Source organism: Belonocnema kinseyi, chromosome 3, assembly GCF_010883055.1.
Source record: "Belonocnema kinseyi isolate 2016_QV_RU_SX_M_011 chromosome 3, B_treatae_v1, whole genome shotgun sequence".
Classification (NCBI taxonomy): Eukaryota; Metazoa; Arthropoda; class Insecta; order Hymenoptera; family Cynipidae; genus Belonocnema; species Belonocnema kinseyi.
In genome coordinates, this window is record NC_046659.1 from 118424271 (window position 1) to 118448224 (window position 23954).

The 23954-nt window shown below is 28.1% G+C and overlaps 1 protein-coding gene across 2 annotated transcripts in view; it reads left to right on the forward strand.

Moving 5' to 3' along the window:
• The window catches only part of LOC117170216, a 52500-nt gene that overhangs the window by 17034 nt on the left and 11512 nt on the right, over nt 1-23954 (forward strand). For both annotated transcript variants that reach the window (XR_004466744.1, XM_033356830.1), the window contains exons 2-4: nt 8125-8676; nt 16070-16343; nt 18752-18859. Coding sequence is in view for 1 of the 2 variants with exons in the window: in XM_033356830.1 (XP_033212721.1) it covers nt 8125-8676; nt 16070-16343; nt 18752-18859 (934 nt within the window). In the remaining variant the exon portion in view is untranslated. The remainder of the gene's footprint in view (nt 1-8124; nt 8677-16069; nt 16344-18751; nt 18860-23954) is intronic.

Below are 23954 nucleotides of genomic sequence, written 5' to 3' on the forward strand. Positions count from 1 at the left end.
CTCCGGTTAGTTAGAAAACCATTTTAGTGCTAATTTTTTCAAAACACAGTTAATAAATTCCATTGCTCAATTTTGTAAGGAAGTTTTTTTATTTTTTACTATAAATAATCAAATTGAAAAAATAACAATAATAAAAATGTTTAAATTCTTTGTACTAATTGCAGTTAAAAGCAATTAGTAACTAATTAATAAAATTCCAACTAATTCGGATGTGGGGACTACACAAACATTAATTATTTTACTTGAAAAAATGTTGTTTGCAAAATTCAAAGTGGAAACCTCTCAAAATATTAATTTAATTTTTCTACATTTTCTACATTTTCTAAATTAAAAATAAAAGTATATTTTGGATTACCCTAAAGTCCCATTATGTAATTTTTCTTCTGAATTGAAAATATGAACCCTGCTTGAAATATAAATGATCCCCTAATCCTATTCTGAAAATTAAAGCGATTTGTAGAAAAGTTAATTCATCCTGGAAACTGGTGTGGACATAATAAATGAATTTCAATTCATCCTAGCTTTTCACAAAATCAGAACGCTAAGACGGATTCATTCTTTTAGTATTTTTTTTCCCTCAATTTATTATGTATGAAGCCATGTGTGTCGGACGTCTCATTCGTCCTTTGTCGTGAAACAGAAATGGGCGGCTTAAACGTGTGGTTCAGAGTGACCATTTTATGGGACTTTCACCAGATTTGCTCCACTTGTTTTATATGCACTTGAGCGCTTCCAAACTTTGAGGAAATCCTTCTTCCTCCCGTCATCATCATTTAGGAATAGATAATAATACCTCTGATTGGATATTCCAATTTTTCAAATTAGGCAGCGGGCAGATTTTTTATTTTGTGATTTGATTTATTTTTTTACTGTCGTATTATTAAAATGCGCATGGCGCCATTTTCGATTAATTCTTTAAAGATATCGTAATTACTTGAAACAATTTAAAACAAAAACAAAATAAAAAGTCTAAAATTTCGGGCTTATGGGAAATGTAAGGTTATCTAAATACTATATATTCAATAACAATAATAAATGGAATTCTTCAAATGCCTGGTAAAATTTAAACTGATTTTGCATTAAAACAACAAAATTTTAAGATAAAATTGACAACGAACAGAAAAATTTTTTTATTATTCCCTAAAATTTCCAAAAAGAACGTAGACGATTTCAAAGCCAAATTTTTCAATTAGCAAGATTACAAAGTTTTATAAAAAATTCGTAGAAATTTATGAGACATTGAGAAGTTTTGAAAGATTTAAAATAAATTTCAAAAATGAAAACACTTTTAAGAAGTTAAAAAAACGTACATTTCTAAATATTCTGAAATAAAACTTTTGAAGCTTCAAAAATATTTTGACAGTTTTTACGATGATAAAAAAGTCTTAAAATTCCTGGGAAAATTTAAACTTATACTTCATTTTTTTAAATTACTTTTAAGAGAAAATTGACAATGATTCCAAAACACCTAAAATTATTTTATGAAATTTCGAAAAATAATGTAGACGATTTTATAGCCAAATTTTTCAATTAGCGTAATTACAAAGATGTATAGAAATTTCGAGTAACATTAGCAGGCATTTAAGAGTTTCAAAAAGATGCAAAATTATTGAGGAGTTGAAAACATTTAAGAAAAGTCAGAAAAAACACTTTTGAATATTTAGAGAACCATTTTTTGACGCTTCTGCAATATTTTGAGAGATTTCAAGATAATAAAAAAATGTTTTAAAATTCCCGGGAAAATTTAAACTGCCTCTTATTTTTAAAATCCAATTTTAAGAAAATATTTTAAAAAGCTTTAAAACATTTCTAAAGATTTCCAAAATTATTATTTTGAAAATTATAAACTGATTTTAAATTTGAAAAGATTTACCAAAATTGAAAGCGAAGATTAAATTTTTGAATATTTTGATCAAATTTTCGAAACTTCAAGAAAATAAGAAACTTTTCTTGATATTCCTGGGAAAATTTGTAATGTCCTTTTATTTGGCAAAATTTCTTTTTAATTAAATATAAAAAAGTTTAGAAACATGTCAGAAAATTTCTGCAAATGGCGAAACAAATTTTATGAATCATTCGAGTTAATTTGAAAGATATTAATTTCTTAAACTTCTAAAAGTCCTAAATATCTTTTAAACCGACTGAACTTTTTCCTAAAATCTTGCTAAATCCTGTGAAATAAAAAAAATAATAATTTTACGATAAATATAAAATGTTGAAAAATCTTTTTGCATTGTCTCAGGAATCTTTTGAAAATGGTATTTCTGAAACCTGAAAAACAAAAAATGAGATTAATCTAAAAAAGAAATAACTATTCTTAATTTTTATTTTATATTCAAAATGATTAACTTTTTCGTAAAATTCTTCTACAAAAAAATGCAAAAGTTTTGATAAATGAAAGAAAATACAAGACCATTTTTTTGTTAACATCTAAAGTTTTCCTAAACCTTTTATGTACGAAAAATTTTAACACATTACAATTCTCAAGAGTTCGGAAAAATTAGTTACATTTATTTCCAATTATTGATTAACAATTTTTATATTGTTGATCCACAATATTTAACATCATTAACACTGAAATAGTTGAATTCTCAACCAAAAAGAAAAACTTTCATTTGAGAAGATTAACTTCTACTAAAAATGACGAATTTGGATCGAAATCCATATGGATTCTCAACTAAAAAAGATCAATTTTCAACCAAAAATCAAATAGTTAAATTATCAGTTTAAAAAATTAATATTAAATCAAAGAGACTCATTTCCAATTGAAATAATAAAATATTCAATTAAAACTGTTATTTTTTCAATTAATAAGATACACGGATTTTCAAATAAAAATGATAAAGTAAGCGTATTCTTTAAATTCCTTTCATTCTGCGAATTCCACTATTAATTTTGTGAATTCCATAAATGAAGCGTATTCCATGAAGTCTGTAAATTCCATCAATTTGGTGAGTTTTGCGAATTCCGTGAATTCCATGAATTCCTAGAATTTTATGAATTCCTTGAATTCCATTACAAATCAAACAAATGGAATAGTTTAATTTTCAACAAAAAGTGAATTTTCAAGAAAAGACGAATTTTCAAGGAACTACATACATTTTCTATCAAATAGTTGAACTTTTAACATAAAAGAATAGTTTTCGAGTCATAAACGAAACAGTTAAGTTTTGAGATAAAAGTATTAATTTTCAACGAAAAAGGCGAATTAAAAGAAGGAATGCTGAACAAATTTTCTGAAGTTTCTACCAAATGTTTCAGTTTTCATAAAAATAGTTAAATTTTTAACCAAATTTTTAAGAAAAATTTAATTTACTAAACAAAAAGACGAATTTTCATGAATTTCCTACCGAATAGTTCAAATTTTAACTTATAATAGACACATTTCCAACCAGAAATAAAATAATTTAATTTAAAATAGGTAAAAACATTAATTTTTGACAAAAGAATACATTTTCAACAAGAAAGTTCAATTTCAAACCAAAGAAGTGAAAATAAAAAAAGAATTTTCTACTTATAAAAAATACATTTTCAGCCAAATATAAAATAATAACATTTTGAAATAAAAACATTAATTTTTAAAGAAAAAATTAACTTTGATAAAAAAAGTTCAATTTTCCAAGAAAGACGTGAATAAAAAAAAAGGAATTTCCAACAAAACTGTTGATTGTTAAATTTTGAAACTAAAAAGACGAATTTTCTAAAAAATTATTCAATTTTCAACTAATGCTTAACAAAAAAAGTTCCATTTTCAACATGAGAGATAAATTTTTAAATAAAATTATGTAACTTATAAAAAAATAATTATCAACAAAACAGTTCAACAGTCAACTCAAACCATTAGTTTTTCATCTAGAAAGTTAATGTTCTCAAGAATGAAATGAATAGATGTCAAACCAAAGAAAATAATCTGCCACGAAAAAAAAAATTTTTAACAAGGCAGTTCAACTTTCATCCAAATATTTGAATTTTTTACCAAACAAGACGACTTTTCAACTAAATATTTTTTGATGTCATGGTTTTGACCAGATAAAATATAATAAATAATTTTTTTGTTAATTGATTTGTTGTCTACTGTCTAAAATCAATATTTTTAATATTGATTTTTAAATTGTGAAAAAATTGCTCTTAAACTGTAAATAAAATAATCTCATCTCTCCGTAAAGACCTAGGTTCAGATCCCAGAGGAATTTGACAGCAATTTTTTCACAACTTAAAAAATAGATATTAAAAAAATATTGATATAAGACCAATTAACAAAAAACAATTAAAAAACAAATGATTTTTAACAAAATAGTTGCATTTTCAAACAGAATAATTAAATTCTCAACCAAATAGAATTTTTAGCCAAACGAGATGATTTCCGAACCAGAAATATAATTGTGAACTTTACAACCATAAATATAATTTTTATTCACAAGATATTTCTTTAAAACTTACATGTATATTTAAAAAAATTGAAAAATAAGAGAATCTCCATTTTTGGATAAATTTCATGCTTTTACACTCTAAACAATTTTTTTTTTAATCTAAAAAAATTATGAGTGTATTTTCTCACCCAGAGAAATAAACTGTCGCGATAGGGCCGACATAAAATAAAAACATTATTTCAGTAGACCACCCTAATGAATATGTACCTGATTACATTTACAAACGCGCTGATTATAATTTCAACTCCGAGAGAGAATTTCAGCTTCCAAACGAGATAAATGTACCTACATTAATGATATTCTACTCATAATAAATTAGACATATATGCAAACTAATGTATTCAATATTTACAATCGCTCGTTTCATTTGCTCAGGTATATTCAAAAAATGAATATATAATACAAATATTTTTTTAATTAACACTAATTAAACAAATCTTTAAAAATGTCATTTTTACCATTTTCCATTTTTCTAATTTTCTGGTAACAATATTAGAATTCTGCAAAATAAATACGTGTATTAGATGAAAGCTGTCTATTCCGCATTTTATAAAAGTGGTTATGAGTTATCGTATACTTAATAGAAACGAAGAAAATTATAAAAATAAATAATAAAAATGTGCAAAAATCGATCAGAAAAGGATCATACATTATCTCTGAATTTTTTCAGAATTTGTATTCAACGTGATCAAGCCTTGGTTGCTAAGAGGTTAAACTACACTTATATTTGTTCAATTATAGCGCTTTATTAGCAGTTAATACAAAAAAATTTACATAAAAAATACGATAATTTTTGCACAAATACGGAAATTTTTGCTAATTCCCAAAAAACATTCGTTTTACCTTGAATTTTACTTCAATTCCTTTGAATTCTTCTGCGTTCTTTGAATTTTTTTAAAAATCACTTTAAATTGCTTTGGATGCTTTTAAAATCTTTTTTTTTTAATTCTTGTAAATTCTTTGAAATCTTCTGAATTCCTCAGAATTCTCTAGATTATCCAGATTACTTGAAGTTTCATAGAATTCAGGTAAATTCAGGTAATTCAGGGAAATTCCAGGAATTCAAGGAAATCCAATGTTTCCAGGAGAATTCGTGGTAATTCAATAAATGTTGGTAATTCTGTAGAATTCAAGGAATTCAGCATATTCAGGGAATTCAGAGATTTTAGGAAATTCAAGCAATTCGGAGAATTTGCGAATTTCCAACAATAGTGAAATTTTAAGAAATGCGGAGAATCCCGGAAAAAGTCATTGTAGTAATTTCAGCAAATTTCAAATCTTCCGGAGAATCCAAAGATTTCAAAGAATTTCGGAAAATAAGGAACATAAAGGAATTCAGGAAAATTCCTCTATTAACATAGTTTACTTAATTCATGAAATTCTCTAAATTCCAAGGACTTCAAAATAATTCACAGACTTCAGAGAATTCAGAGCATTCAGAATATTTTGATATTTCAAAAAATTCTTAGCATTCTCAGAATGGAGAGCATTTAGGTAATCCAGCCAATTCAGGAAATTCATGAAAATTAGGTTATATATGGGATTTAAACTAATTTGACGGCTTCTAGAGAATTCAGGTCATTCAAAGAACTTCATGCACTCATGAACATGATGAAATTTTCTGCATCAACCTAATTTGTAAAATTCCGTTAAATATTGAAGTTTGCAGAATTCCTTGAAGTCCAGGAATTCCTAAAATTCTCGAAATTACTAGAATTCTTGAAATTCCTTAAATTCATGGAATTCCGTGAATATCTTAAACTCTTGAAAATCCTTCAATTCCTTGAACTTTTTAAATTCCTTAAATTATTGGAATTATTAGAATTCAGGAGATTCTTAGAATTCCCTGAATTTCAAGGATTTTAAATAATGCAGAAAATTGAGAGGAATTCAGCGGGATTAAAGGAATTCCGAGAATTAAGAGCATTTATAGAATTCAGAAAATTGAACGAATTCACAGGATTACGGATTTCAGGGAATTTAATCAATTTAGGTCTTTCAGCGAATATAAGAAATCAGATAATTCAAGAAATTAGAGGAATATAAAGCATTCCGGTAATTTGAATTATTTACAAAATTCAAGAAATTGAAAAAATAGATAAAATTCACAGAATGTAGGAGATTTCAAGTATTTTAGGAAACTTCAGATCTTACGGAAAATTCTAATAATTCAAAGAACTTTGAGAATTCCGGAAAATTTCAAGTATTTCAGGAAACTTCAGATCTTACGGAGAATGCTAATAATTCAAAGAACTTTAAGAATTCCGGGACAACTTCCGATCTTACGGAGAATTCCAATAATTCAAAGAACTTTGAAAATTCCCGAACATAAGTGAATTCATGGAATTCCCTCTATTGAACTATATAATTGAATTCGTAGACATCCTTTAATTTATGAAACTCTTTGAAATCTTGAAGTTTATAGAATTCTCTACAATCTTAGAAATCACGTAATTCCTTGAATCATTGTAATTCGTCGAATTCATGAAATTATTAGTATTCATGGAACTCCTTAATTTCGAATGATTCCAAAATAATGTATATAATTCGGAAGAATTCAGATAGTTCAAAGAACTACTACTATTCAGGAAATTCAAAAACATAAAGGAATTTCGGGAAATCGCTCTATTAACCTAGTTAATTCTTGGAATTTCTTGAATTCTTGGAATTCTTGGAACTCTTGAAATTCTCAACATTTCAAGAATTTCAAAGTAATGCATAAAATTCAAAGGAATTCAGAGAAGAAATTCCGGAATATTGCTCTATTAACCTTGTTAATGGAATTAACGACATTCTTAGCATTCCTGAAATTCTTTGAATTCCTTGAATTCTTGGAATCATATAAATTTGTTGCATTTCTTGAATTCTTGACATCCTTGAATTTCAAGAATTCGTGGAATTGATTAAATTCGTGGAATTCTCTAAATTTCAAGGATTTAATAATAATTCACTGAATTCAAAGGAATTATGGAACTTCTTAAAATCTTGGAATTTTTAGAATTCACTTAATTCCAAGTATTTTGTACAATGCACACGATTCAAATAAATTAACGAAATTCAATAAATTCAGAGCATTTAGAGAATTCCGACAATTTAGATAATTTAGGGAATTTAGTAAAATTACAGAATTCAGTGAATTCAATAAATTTACAGAATTCAGAGAATTTAGAAAATTTAGGGGATTTAAGAAATTTCTTGCATTTTTGACAATTAAAAGTATTCAGATAATTTAGAATATTTAGGAAATTCAAGAATTCAGGGCACTCAGAGAATTCCAATAGTTCAGAGACAAAATTCACAGAATTCAGCGGATTCAGAAAATTTAGGAAATTAACTCATTCCATGTCTTTCCGACCATTAAAATTATTCAGATAATTTTCCAATTTTAAGGAATCTGAAGAATTTAAAACATTTAGACAATGCCAATAGTTAAAAAAAATTAGAAAATTTAATAAATTCACAGAATTAAGTGAATTAACTACATTCTCAGAATTCAGCAAATTTAGGCAATTTAAGGAATTTGAGTAATTATTTCATGTCTTTTCCAGAATTCAAAGTATTCAGATAATTCAAAAAATTCAAGGAATTCAGGGAATTTAAACAATTCATGGAATTCAGAGAATCGAAAAAATTCAGAAAGATGCAGCAGAATCTGAAAGAGTTTTAACAAACTAACTAGTAAATATATTTACAGCTAGCCTTATTTCTGATGATCACATACTGCACGAGTGTGAAATCCTCGGATGAAAAGTCGAAGGAAGAATCATTAGAAACGGCTGCAGCAGCTCAATTGGACAGACTCGCTCCATTCCGGAAGGAAAATCAGCTTCCAGAAAATTTTCCAGATAATTTCAAGGATCTCTTTCGTTATTATGCGAACAAAACGAATCGAGAAGCATCAAGGACGAGAGAAAAATTTGAGGAGCTCAGGTTTCCTCTTCAACTCCTCAAGTTGCTTGGTAACACTCAGATCAAGGGATCTGAATTGGAAGTCAAGAGAAGAGGAGACGCTCTGGAAGCAAATTCCAATCACTTTCAGGACTCAAGTTACGACGCGCTCATGCAAGAGAGGATCAGGCGTTCCGGATCCAACTCCGGAAGTTTTGTTTCCGGAATCGCTACCAACATTATTGGTGGCGTCGTAAGAGCTTCATCTGGAGCCTCCAGAGGAAGCTCATCCAGCTCATCCGGCTTATCTACTTCATCTGATTCACATCCGAATTCTTATGGACCGCCTGTTTATTCTGTAAGACACTTTTTGCAATGATTATTTTTAATTTGGAAAAAATAGAGTTAACTGTAATCGTTTTAAGTCACTTGTAATCACTTGCAGTCACTTGAAATTAGCCTGAATTCCTTGCAGTCACTATTCAATTCAGCTTGCAATCACTGCATCACATGCTTATCACATGCTCACTTATAATCTCTTGCAATCACTTCCTATCACTCTGAATTCAAATTGAATCCACTTGAAATCATTGAAATTACTCTATATTTAGACTGTTTAATCAACTTACAATTCAGTCTAAAATCACTACATCGCCTACATGTACCTGCCATAATTTGCAATTACTTCTAGACAGGTGCACTCATATGCAATCGCTCAGTTTCTTCAAATCTCTTGTAATCACTCTGAATTTATATTATTTTAATCCACATTTACTAACATTTACTACAATCACCTCTTGGTTGAACCATGCCGAGTTTCATCAAAGAAGTGGAATGCATATTCCGCATTCCCAACAAGAAGATTAAGGTACCTGGAATCCTTTGCAATCATCTGTAATAACACGCATTCACTTGAAATCACTCTGAATTTCTTGAAATCACTATTCAAGTCAGCTTACAAACACTACATTCACCCTCATGTACCTGCAACAATTTGCAATCACTTCTAACCATGTGCAATCATCTGCAATCACTAAGTCCCTAAAAATTTCTTGCAATCACTTTCATTCATTCACAATCACTCTCAATTCAGTTTAGGTTTACCTGAAAATACAGCAATCGCTCTATATTCCAAATGTAATAATCCGCAATCACTCAAATCACCTAAAGCCATCTGCAATCATCTAGAATCACTTTTCAGTTGTACCATACTGAAATCACTGCACGCGCAATCATTTGCAATCAATCAGAATTATTAAAAATCTCTTTCAATCACTTTTATTTACTTGAAATCACTCTGAATTTAAATTAGGTTCACCTGAAATCACTGTAATCGCCCTAAACTTATATTTCAATAATCGTAAGTCACTTAAATTACTGAAATTGCCTTCAATAACCTTAAATGGCATACAATCAGTCCTCAGTTAAACCATATAGGATTTAATTATAAGTGTAAAATAAATATTCACGATCCCAAACATATATGCAATCACTTGCAATCACTTATAACCCCTTTCAATTATCTGCAATCACTTAAAGTCAATTAAAATCTCTTTCATTTACTTTAATTCCACTTTCTGGTGGAAAATTCTTCATTTTAGTTGAAAAATCATCTTTTTAGTCGCAAACTTGAAAAATTCTTTAAAAAATAATTTTTTTGTATTTGAAAAATTAATTTTTCAAAGTTAAAAATGTAACTATTCTATTTTTTATTAAAAATGTACATCTTTAAGTAAAAATCAACCATTTGAATGAAAATTCATGTATTTTATTAAAAATTAATGTTTTGGGTAGAAAATTTAACTATTTAAGAAGCTTCATTTCAGTTGAAAATTTAACTGGCTTACTGCAAATTCTTTTGTTATTGTGGTTGAAAATTTATATTTTTTTTATGGAAAATTCAAGTATTTGGTTAAAAGCTTAAATAATTTTTTACAATTTTTTTGTTTTTCTAAAGGGCCAAATTTTAATTATCTTCCTTGGAAATGTAACTATTTTAATTTCGATTAAAGATTAATTTTTTCAGTAGTTTAGTTAAAAATATATCTCTTTTGTTGCAAATTTATTGTTCAACTGAAAATTCAACTATTCCAGTTGAAAAATGTTTTCTTTTTTAATGAAAATTAATTTTTTAACTGAAAATTCATCTTTTTTAGCTGTAAATCCATTTATTTTGTTAAAAACTGATATATTTTGTTGAAAGTTTGTCTTTTTTGGAAAAAGGTATCTTCTTGATTTGACATTTTGTCTTTTATAGTTAAAAAGCACATTTTTTGTTGAAAATTCATATTTTCGTATTGAAGATTTAAATGTCCCTCTCGAAATTCGTCTTTTGGCTTGAAAGTCCATCAATTTGGATAAAATTTGTTTTCTTTCTTAATTGATAAATATTTATTTTTGGATAATTTACCTTTTTTTGAAAATTTATGATTTTAGTTGTAAATTCGTCTCTTTATTAAAAATTTAACTATTTTAAAAACAAATTTTCATAAAAAATTAATTTTCAAAATTAAAAATATAACTGTTCCAATTTGTGTTAAAAATGTAACTAATTTAATTAATGGGTGGAAATTTTTCCTTAAAGATTTATCATTTAAATAAAAATTCAGTTCTTTTGGAAAATTTTAACATTGAATGTTCGGTTGAAAATTTATCTTTATAATTTGAAATTTATGCATTTTTTTTTTAAATTGATCTTTTTTAGTTCAAAATTAGTTTGTTTTTTTTTATTTCAAAATTTATCTGTGTATCTTTTTAATCATAATTTTTAGCTCAAAATGCAATTATTGGGTTTTGTATTTAGTATTGATCTTTTTTAGTGTGAAATTCGTTTTTTTTTTTAGTTAAAAATTATTTTTTTGTGTTTGAAAATTAATTTTTTAAACTAAAAACCTATTGAATTTTTTTTATTAATCTTTTTTAGTTCAAAATTCAGGTCTTTTAGTTGAAAGTTGATTTTTTAAATTAAAATTTTGGGTTGAAAATTGATTCATTTAGTTTTAAAAATTTTGTTGTTGAAAATTAGTTTTTTTAATTTAAAAAAACAGTTGAATTTCTTGTTGAAAATTGATCTTTTCCGGTTGAAACTTCTTTTGTTTTTTTAATTAATCTTTTTTACTTGAAAATTCGTTTTATTTTTTGTTGAAAAATAATTTTTTTAACAAAAAAAAATGGAATTTCTGGTTAAAAATTGATATTTTTTAGTTAAAAATTAGATTTTTTGTTTTTTGAACATTATTTTTTCAAGTCACAAAAACTATTAAATTTTTAGTTGAAACTATATATTTTTTTGTTTAAAAATTTATCTTCTAAGTTAAAAATTAATCTTTTTTAGTAAGAACTTTAACCATTTTGTTGAAAACTCATTTATAAGAAAGTCATCATTCCGACCAGGTAAATGAAGTCAATATTCCCTGCACCATTTGTAGATCGTGATTTAGGTTCTAATCGATTAAGGAGGGAAATCCGGGCAAGTTTTTTTTTATACCATCTGCTAGCCTTGCTAGCGAAATTCCCACTGTAAATGTGCAATTGCGATCGACAATTAACAGAAGCTGAAAATCCCGTCAAGACTCTGGAAATTAAAGAGGGAAAGCCACTTTAGAATAATTGACACACATCAATCGCCTTTAATTGTTAAAGCCCAAAACTTTCTAATAATTTTTTTTTTATCAACAGTAAGGTGTAATTCGTATTTTGTTTATAAGGGAAAAACTAAACTCTAAAATATTCTGTTCTTGGAATCTTTATTATAATAACTTTATTAATATTTTATTATTAACTACATTGGATTTTTATATCCTAATATTAAAAACATAAATGTTAGGAGTTTAAAACAATTTTGAAATTATTAAAATAATTTAATAAATTATTATATGTATCATATATAGATAAAATAAATAATATCCAGGTTTGTTAAATTCCTTTTCAAGACCTTTGAAAAACATTTTGAAAAATAAATAATTTAATATTTTAATCGCATTGAACTTTTTCTTTTCAATTAAGTAAACAAATTATTTGCCTTTTCGTATGCAAGGGTGTAAGGATTTGCGATCATTATCGCTGAATTTCGTTTTCAATCTAATTTAAAGTAATCTCACAAACATTATAAAACAAAAATAAACACATTTCTTATTATTATAATAAAATGTAATACACAAATGCCCAGTTTGAGCAATTTTTGACTGCTTGAGGTACTTTTTCTTAAAACGTGTTTTTTTTTGACTTGCGAGCAACGTTTCAGTAAACTATAATGTAATTTTATAACCCTGATTGTTATTAAAAAATTTGATAAACAAATCTGCAGCTTAGACAAGACTGTTACTTTAACCGGGAATTTATTGGTTATAATAATCAATAAATCCCATCACACCATGTTTAAGAAAAAAGTACCTGAAAGTCTTTAAAATTGCACAAATGTGCATTTGTTTATAGAATTTTTAATAATAAAAACCACGGTTATGAAATGACAATATAGCTTACTCCAGCATAAATAGAAAGTAAAAAAAAATGTTTAAAAATGGTAACTAAAGCAGTAAAATATTTCTCTAACTGTGCATTTGTTTATAGAATTTGTTTATAACAATCGAAAAATTGTTATGAAATGATAATATAATTTAGTGACACATCAAGGAGTAGTCAAATATAGCACACATTAAAAAATATACCTAAAACTCTCCAAAACTAATCAAAATACGGAATTGTTTATAAAACTAGTTTATAAAAATAATAAAAAAATTTATTTTTTAAGACTTTCTCTTATTTTAAATTAGATTGAAAACGAAAATCATGTTATAAATATCCAAAACCATTCGAATATCATCTAACTTCTTCCTAAAAATATAATTTTTTCTAATAAATTATTCAATTATATTAAACTCACAAGTTATACTTAGCGAATGTTTATTTGTCAATTACACGCCAATATCAATCAGTTTAAATAAATTACGTGTTATTAAAGCAACTATATATTGCATTTTTTCAAATTTATGATTAAACAAATTAAAAAGTAATGTCTTTTAAAATTGGCTTTGAAGGAACTCTTAAGAATTGAGTTATGTTTAATAAAAAAATAAACAACTTTAAAATCAATTCAAAATAGTAGCCGTAATCGTATTTTGAATATTTTTTGTTTATGTTGCCCTACTGTGCATCGTGACCGTTTAGCGATATTAGAAAAATTGTTACTTTTGTAAATAATTGCTAAGGTTTTTATTTTTAAAATTTACAACAATTTAGCAAAGATTTCTAAAAATTTGGAATGATTTTGGCGTACATGAAGATAGGAAAAAAGATTTGCGAATAATGTTGTAAAAATACAAAAAATAAATTTTTTAGTATTTTTATTTATTAAGTCAAAATTTTTGTGATTAAAAAAATGAAAATTCAAACATAAAGTCTTGGTTATTTTAAATTGCGTACAATTAAAAAACATTATTCTGAGAATGCTGTAAACAATTACAAGTAACGTTCTCAGCATTTCAAATATAACAAGCCTGTCCACGCGCCTTATTTTAAAATCAAGTTTTATTAAATAAAATTTTGCTTAGAATTTGATACTTGGAACTAAAAGAAATTAAAACCTTTTACACATTTTATATTACGTTAAACAAATTTTATTATTTAGATAGTTACCATCAATCAGTGTAGATATCATTCTACCATCCGTAAAAATAAAAATCAATACTATCGATCAAGTTAACTCTTTAAATCATTAAAAATACTAAACGTCAATTCAGATCAGATGGAAAATAAATTTATTAAAATTGTTTAATCAATTTTTTTCTGATAAAAAATCTGCTCTCTTCGCTCCACTGGGAATCGAACCACAGTACTTCCGATTGCCGGTCGGGTGCTGTTCTATTAAGCTATTAGAGAGATCGAAAGAAGAATCTGTTTTTCAGAAATATACGCTATCTTAATTCAGATGTTACATTTATGATACGATTAATTTAAAGGAATCTGTATTATCATCAGAGGTAGTTATCACTAATCTGTGTAGATATCATTCCAAAATCCGCGAAAATAGAAGGGATGGTGGAATGATATATATACTAATTGATGGTAACTGTCTCCGATGATAATAGAGATTTCTTTAAATGAATCGTACCATAAATGTAACACCTGGCTTGAGATAGCTTGTATTTCTGAAAAAAGTAACCTTTCGATCTCCCTAATAGCTTCATGGAAAAGCACCCGACCAGCAATCAGAAATTCTGTGGTTTGATTCCCAGTGGAGCGAAGAGAGTAGATATTTTTTCTGAAAAAAATATAATTTTAAAAACTTAACAATTAATTGAATTTTTTAAATAAATTATTAATTTCATAATAATTTTATTCTTTATTAATTTTGAAAAATTGTAAATTGTTAGTTACACCATTAGGAAGTCGAAGTTCTTGCAGGTCAATATTCCTGACACAACAGCACGTTTGTGGCCATTGTCTAGACATTAAGGCGCTTCAAACGGCTTGAGGTGTAGCAGCATCCAAAATACATCTGAAAAGATGAATTACTTGATTTATTATTTTTACCAAATAATTTTAAGGCATATAAATTAGCCGGGATAGAGAGATTTTACTAGAAAATGTGATTGTTATCCTTTATTTCATTAAAAACGAATTTTTTGCGCCTGAACCCGGCAACACGGTGTAGAGCTTTGGGCAATCGTCCAGTGATCCACAGTCTAATGCCGACAGCAGAGAAACAATGACCGCTAACTGACGCTCACTAAACAATGGCTCCAATTTCTACACTGTGTTGTCGGTTTCAGGGGAACAAAAAACACTTCATTTTTAATTTAAAAAAAGGACAAGAGAAACCTTTTCCGTAAAAAGCTCGCTGTTCTGGCCAATGTTCCAGCCCTTAGGTTATGTCATAAAAATATTACATCAACCAATTCATCCTTGTAGACGTATTTTACATTTTACTGAATCCCAAGTCATTTGCAATACCTTAATATCAAGCGTACCTACAATTTTGCATATAAATACTTATAATTAACAATTATGAAAAGAACTTCGGCATGTAAAATTCTCAATTTAACGTCTGGAAAACAACAAATTAATATAGGTAAGAAAAAACCTCATTTCATTGATTAAATAAGGTTTTTCCTTATCAATACTAATTTCTTATGGAACGATGTGAACTCACAAAACTGGGTGACACTGTAAGGCTAACGCTTCCAAGGTAACGCTTCCTCTTCTCTATCTCTTCTTTATCTCTGCTTCGCTTCTCCCACTGACTGACTCTTTCAATGCCTCTCCGTCTCTCATCTCTCTCTCTCTCTCTCTCTCTCTCTCTCTCTCTCTCTCTCTCTCTCATCTCTACCCCCTCTCCATCCTTCGCTATCACACTCATATTGAGAATCTGACAATATTAGCAGCGTATAGCGGAATGCGCTCATGTATATAGAGGTGTATGGCGGCATGCGCACAGAAGTGTATAGCGGCATGCGCTCATACATATGGAAGTGTATAGCGGCATGCGCTCTTCTTGAAGGTCGTGAGCCGTACACGTGCCTGAATTGATTTGTGATTTTTTATGAGATTACTGAAGAATTATGTAATTATAAAGTATGTTTCAACAATTTTATATTTTGAAAGAGTCCAAAGAAAGACCACATCAATATACATCATACGAATTTATCACTTCTGCCGGGCGTCTTGTTTAATAAATAGAGTATGTGCGATTTATCCAAGAACGTTACTTGTATTTTCCAAAACTGATAACTGTTTTTGCTCATCCTTTGAAGTACGGTCAACAATCTTTCGACATCTGGGACTTCAAAAAGGCCATCCTGAATACGGTATTCCAAGCACTCAAAGCCATCAGTGGTGGTGTTCTTGCTCTGAAAGGACAGTTAATCAAAGGTGGAGGATTCCTCGTCTCAACGAAAGGAAAAATTATCAGTAGCACTGGAGAAGCTATTTCCAGTTTAGGTCGAAACATAGCCAGCAGTACTTATGTAGTTGCACCAAAACCAGCTTATTCTCATAGTGGATATGCATACAATCCACCCCCAACCAGTAAGTTACATTTTTTTCATTTTCCATCATTTAATAATAATTGTATTTTTTCCAGTATCTAACAGCTCTTATGTATTATCCAAAAGATTGTATTTAATTATTCGAAATGAATGGATTTCATACCAGACTGACATAAATCAGAACATAAATTTTTTTTCAACATTGGTCACTTATTTTTTTTAGTAGAGAAAGCTCGATTTTAATATAACCAAGTGAAATTCCTTTTTCTTTTTGGTAAAAGCTCCAGGGATTTTAAATTTTTTCTTTCAATTGATTCCAAAAGCTCATTCATTGCCGTTTTTCATGTCTTAAACAAAAAATTGATTTTTTTAAATACCTCCAAACGGGGTTATTTCGGAAATGTAGGACAAATTCGTAGATTCTGCTTTACATCAATTCTTTTAAAACAAAATTTGTGGCTAAAAAATTTTTTTATTTCTACTTAAGTGTCTAAAAAAAGGGTTTAAGATTGTTCTATTGCAAAATAAAATACGCAATTTGTTATATCGGTTTTATAACTGATTTAATAGATTTTCGGTATTATAACAATTAAAATGTTAGAATTAATTGAATTGTTTGAGCTAGAAGAACAAAATTTGTTGGGTAGTACCCGGAAAAAGTAAAACAAATTTTGAAGTTCATTAATATCTTTTGTCCGGCTTTTGGATTTTTAAATTGAACAAAAATTCTCTATAGCTTCAAAAATTCCACAAAAATTTTTTTATCGTATTTGCTGCTAATAAACAGTAATAAAAGTAAGAAATTAGAAAAAATTATTTTTAGAACTTTTTTGAAAATAGTTTTATTTGTCGAACCTGCATTTCTTGAGCTAAAATCAAAGAAATATGAAAATGTTTTGGCTTAGTGGAATAGTTTTTTTTGCGTGTTTCGAATTTTGTTATTTTTGCGATTTTATACCGCTATTGAAAGAACACAAAAACAAAATAATAATGATAACATAAGAGCAAAATAACGGCATGTTTCTTGGATTCAAACTAAAGAAATTTTATGTTTAAAATATTTAACTTTTCCCAAAAAGTGTAAATTTCAACTCAATAAAAAATTGCTTTGCACATTTTCCAAAAATACTAACGAAATCTGTACATCCAAAAAATGTTCCAGATTTGTTTAACCTAAAAGAATTTTTTTTATTAAAATAAAAAGTCCGACCTAAAAATATTGAAGGATTGAAAAGTTTTCTTTTTTACTATTTTTTTATGCCAACCCACAAATTTTTGGTTCGAGGAACACACTATTGGATAAATTTTATGATTTTAGCTCTGCCATAATACTAATAAAATTTATTTGATTTATTAATTAAAAATACAATCCTAATCAAATACTCGAAAAAAGTATATGTTTTAAATGTGAATAATAGTCATAAAAGAATTTAATTGTTTAAATTTACGAATTTTCTAGTTCGGATATTTCATAATTTGGAAATTTTCTGGCAAAAATATTATTATTCTGGAATTTTTAAATTCGGTAATATTATAAACTGTCAGGAATTTTATTAATCGAGAATTTTATTGTTTGGAAGTTTTATTATTCGGGAATTGTAATCTGGGACGATTGAAAAATCCAGCAAAATAAAATTATTGGCATAGTTTAATTCCTGAATTAGAAAGTTCTCGAATAATAAAATAACCAAACCAGCAGATTCCCGTATTTAATCAATTTAAAAAATTCTTTTCAAGTCACAAACATATTTTTTAAATAATTGTTACTTAAAATTTTTTAAATTAAAAAATTGAAAACAAAAAAATTTTCTTTGATGAAAAAGTTTTTGTATTTCTCATATATTTATTAAATATTTTAAATTCTTTAAAATCAGGAATTTTCTGTTGGGAATTTCATAATTAAGGAATTTTATTTTTCGGGATTTTTCAGACGTCCCTAAAATTTTGGTTTTTAAAAATCTATATAAGATACATGGGTTTTATCATTTTTTCTCTAATAGAACATTTTTAAGTATAAAATAAAGAAATACAAGGAAAATCAGAACAGGAATTTTTTGGAAATAATGTTTAACTTTTGAAAATAACCATAAAGGAGTGCACAAAACAGAAAAAATGTAAAAATTTCAAAGAAAATTTTTACAACTGATATTTTTGGCAATTTACATTTAAACTATTAAACAAATAAGTAACCAAGTTTTAAAAAATCGATAATATAAAGTGTATGAGTTCGGCTTGGCATCCACCAAAAATAATATTTCTGAAGAGAAAGAAAGGTCAATATTTAGATCATACTTTAAATTCAGATCACACTCGAATGAAATGAAATTGCTTGAAAGATATTAAACCCTAAATTTAAGTCATTCACGCAAATATTCTTTGAAGTCAAAAGAATTTTTTTTTAAGTTTTAAAAAATTTCTTTGTACTCAAAAATAATTTTATAAAACCAGGTCATGACGAATCTTACGATGGGCCACCCCCTAGTGCAAACGATTATACGTCCAATGGATTTGAGGACAGCTACCATCCACAGAATAGCTTTGGTGCTGCATCTGATGGTACGATTTTTCTTACGAAAATATTTGAGAAAAAAATCATTATAGGCTTATAATCATTTTCACGTATCAATTTTTTTCTAATTTCTTCGAGAATATAAGAAAATAATTATATGAGTATCATTAGAGGATAACCACTTTATAGATCAATCATGATGGTAAATTAATTAACAAATTTTTATAGAATAACAAAAAATTGATAAGAAAATAATAATTATCAACCCTATAAAATTTTGTTTATCATTTTTCTGTAATTATTTACCTATGATAGTGACTTTCCTCTAATGATATTCATATAATGATTTTCCTATAATCGCGACAAAATTATAAAAAACTTATTTCAGGAAAATTATTATAAATCTATAATTTTTTCTTTTGCAAAATATTTTCGTATCCATTTACCTCAAAAAGTTTCTTCCAAAGTAATTTAAATGTGGCATATATTCTTATTTATTATTTAATTTTAACAACTAATTTATTTTATAATAAATTATTAACCAAAGTTTATTAATAGTATAACTCTTTTGGGTGCAAGTACAGTTTTTAAATTAATCGTTACTAACCCAGTGAACTGTTAAACTAAAATTAATCTCATCTTTTTAGTATGCAAATATTTCGCCTGCGCATTTGCGATTCCAGTCCTCAATCCAATTTTCCGATAACCTGATTAGATAATGCAAGTAGAAACTTTTCCTCCTGACATTAATTCTAAATAACATAGGTAAAAGGATTTAATAACAAAACTATAGAATTTTATCATAAACTATTAATCCCGAATTACATTATTTTGTAGAGTTAATTACTAACTATTGTAGAACCTTACTCATTTTTATTTTTTTTTTAAATTCAGGATGATGGAACAGCATTTTTCGTAATTATTATTCAATTTTAATTGTAACATTTTGTCTACCAACATATTCTTTTTCAAAAAGAGATCTCCCTTTTACACAAAACGTATTGAATCTATGGATTCAATATTGCCAAAAAGTTTTCGTAAATCATTGCAAAAAGGATAGTTAGGTATATAAAAAAATTTTTGTTACGAGCAATTTATTTACTGAAAAATAAATAAACTCCAATTAAACATTGTCAAAAAAATCAGACTGTACTAATGTCTCTAAAATACTATATTTAATCAACTTTAAAATTGATTCAGAATAAGATACCGAGAGGAAAATAACTCTGGTCATCTGATAGATGGCTCGGGTATCCGAAATAGTAATCTGGTAAATCAGAGTAATCCAGGTAACCCAGTTCAATCCTAGAGTTTTCATTTGTAATTCCAGGCAATACACGTGTAATCAATTTTAAATCTTAGGAACCCCAATTGTAATCCTAGGAAATCCAAATTTAATCCAAGGTAATCTAATTGTAATCCGGAACAATCCACTTGTAATCCAATTTAAATGTATGGAAATCCCCTTGTTATCATAGGTACTCTACTCGCAAGCTTAGGTATTCCAATTGTAACCCTAGACCATCCACTTGTAATCCACTTTAAATCTGAGCAAGTCTGCTTGTAATTCTAGGTGATCCAATTTTTATCCGGGGAAATCCTCTTTTTATCTGCAATGGTCCACTTGTATTTCTAGGTAATCCAATTGTATTCCTGGAAATCCACTTGCAATCTTAGGTATAACATTGTAACCCTAGCCTAGGAAACTCACTCGTAATCCACTTAAAATCTAAGGAAATATACTTTTAATCCTATGTAATCCACTTTTAATCTAAGATCATCCAATTGTAATCTTGGACTAACCGATTTGTAATCCACTTCAAATCCGCTAAACTCCACTTGTAGTCCTAGGTAATCCACTGGTTATCTTCGGTAATCCACTTGTAACAATAGGAAATCCACTTTTTGTCTGCAGTAGTCTACTTGTATTCTTAGGCAATACAATTGTATTCCTAGGATATCTACTTGTAATCCTATTTGGACCAATTATAAACCGGGACAATTCACTTGGAATCTACTTCAAATATAAATAAATCCACTGGTAATCCTAGGTAATTCAATTGTAATCCTGGGTAATCCAATTGTATCTCGTAGGTGATCACTTGGAGCACACTCTAAATCTAAAGAAGTCCACTTGTAATCCTGGGAAATCCCCTCAAAATCCAGGAAAGTAAACTTTTAATCCTAGGTAATCCAGTTGCCATCCTATGTAATCCACTTGTAATGTCAGGTAATCCAATTGTAATTCTGGGTAATCCAATTGTATCCTCTAGACAATCCGATTGTAATTCACTTGAAATCTAAAAATCCACTTTTAATCCTGGGAAATTCACTTGTAATTCTCTCTAATCCACTTGTGACGCAATGCAACCAATCTTTTATCTGCAGCAGTCCCCATTAAACTAGTAATCCGCGGTAATCCAAGTGCAATTATAGGTAACTTTGGATCCACGGTAATTCACTCTTAATTTTCAGTAATCCACTGTGATCCACTTTTTCTCCGTATTAATCCAGTTAATCCCCTTATGAATCTTGGTAATCCATTTTCAATCCTATATAATTTACTTGTAATTTAAAATAATCCAAAAAATATAGTGTAATCTGGTTGTAATCCCAGGTAATGCACATGTAACTCCAGCTTACCCCGTTTTAGTCAACAGAAATTCAAAAGTAATCAAATGAATCCACTTTCAGTCCAATATAATCCACTTGAAATCTAAATGATCCTAGTGAAATCCACATTAATACACTTGTTATTCTAGGCAATGTACGAGTAACCATAAATAATCCATTTGTCAACCTATATAATTTCCTTGTAATTCACAGTAAACCAGGGTAATCCACTTATCATCACTGTAATTTAAAGTAATTCAAGAACCAGGCTAATAATTTTTATCCAGTATAATCCATTTAGAAAACACTAAAACTTGTAATCTTAGGTAATTCACTCGCAACCAGTGATAATTGACATGTGATCTGCCTTAATCCCATCGTAATTCAGAAAAATTAAATAGTACTCCTAGGATATTCACCTATAATTCTAAGTATTCAACCTATAATCCACTTGTTATTAAATAATTCAACTTGTGATCTTGTATAATCCACTTGTAATTCCCAGTAATTCCACTGAAATTTGAAGTAATCAAAATTATCATGTGTAATCCTAATAAAATCCAGCTTTAAACAGCAGTTATCCACTTGTAATCCTACACAATCTAATTGCGTAGTTGCGAAGTAAGTTGCGAAGTATTCCACATGTAACTTGAAGTATTCCAATTAATCCAGTATAATCCACTTGTCATCCACTGAAATCCTCTTCTAATCCGGGGTAATCTAAATAATTTATAGTCATCCATATGTCATTCTAGGCAATCCATTTGTAATCTACATTAATCCACTCCTAACTTTACATAATCTACTTGTAATCTGCAGTAATCCCAACGTAATGCGGAGAACCCACGTGGTCGATTATATCCTAGTAATCCAGAATAATCGTAAGAAATCCACAGTAAAAGAAGTAATCCACTTGTAATTAGCCGTAATACCATTGAAGTTCTAAATAATCCAAGTAATTAAATTATTCCAGTGCAATACGCATATGATGCATCTATAATTTACAGAAATCTATTTGTAATATTACGTAATCCACTTTTCATTTTATATAATCTACTTGTTAAGTCAGGTAATACACTTTTATCCTCAGTAATCTCATTTTAACTCGAAGTATTCTACTTTTAATTCGAAGTATTCCAAATAATCCAGAATAATCCACCTGTAATCCTAAATTACGCACATTTAATCATGGATAAACCACTTTAAATCCAACGCAATCCCTTTGTAAATCGGAGTAATCTAAATAACCCAGGTTAATCCACCGGTCATCCTAGGCTTTCAATTTATAATCCATAGCAATCCACTTTTAGATTTATATAACCCACTTGTAATCCTATAGAATACACTTATAGTGCGCTTATTTTACGACAATCCACATGAAATCTACTGTAAGGCAGTAATCCCAATGTAATTTTATCCTTGTAATCCAGAATAATCGTTAGTAATCCACCCTAAACGAAGTAATCTAATTGTAATCTAGGGAAATCCACCTGTAATCACCCGCAATACCAATGAAATTCCAAATATTCCAAATAACCGGATTAATCCAGTATAATGTTAGTATAATCCATCCGTAATTCACAGTAATCTATTTGTAATCCCACGTGATCCACTTTTCATTCTGCGTAATCCACTTGTTACGCTAGCTGATACACCTTTTATCCGAAGTAATCCCCTTATAACTCGAAGTATTACAATTAATCCAGCATATGCCACATTGTAATCCCGATCTACTCACTTTTAATCCTCTATAATTCACTTTTGATCTACCGCAATCCCCTTGTAGTTCGGGATAATCTAAATCTACCCAGGTTAATCAATCTGTCATCCTAGGCATTCAATTTGTAACCCAAGTAATCCACTCTTCACTTTATATAATCCACTTGTAATTCTGGAGAATACACTTATAACGCGCTTAATTTGCGACAATCCACATGAAATCTACTGTAACGCTGCAGTAATTCAATTAATCCACTTGTAATTCTAAATAATCCAATTGCAAAATGCAGTTATCCCAATATAATTTTATCCTAGTAATCCACTCTAAACGAAGTAATCCACTTGTATTCCTCGATAATCAACTTGTTATCCTAGATAATCCACTTGTAATCTGCAGTTATCCACTTGTAATCCACAGGGAATTCCCTTGTAATCTGAAGTAATCCAATTAATCCAGAGTAATGTAAGTAATCAAGTCTAATCCTCGGTAATCTACTTGTAATCCCTAGTAATCCAGCTTTGCTGGAACGCATTTTTAAAAGTTGTTTCCCCCTCCTAAGATAATTAAACAAAAATTGTAATTAAAATATTTGCAAACCTTGTCAATTTGACATTGAAATCATAAAATTTCGAGAAAGCAATGAATATAAAACTGAATTGAATTTAAGAAAGAACTGCTACGTCCATCAATAATAAAAAGTAACGATGATATGAAAGGTCATAAAAAATTGACGAAACTCTCCCGCAGTTTATGTTGCCTTTTAACTTGTTTCCATTTCTATAAGAGCACTCATATTATATTATATTATA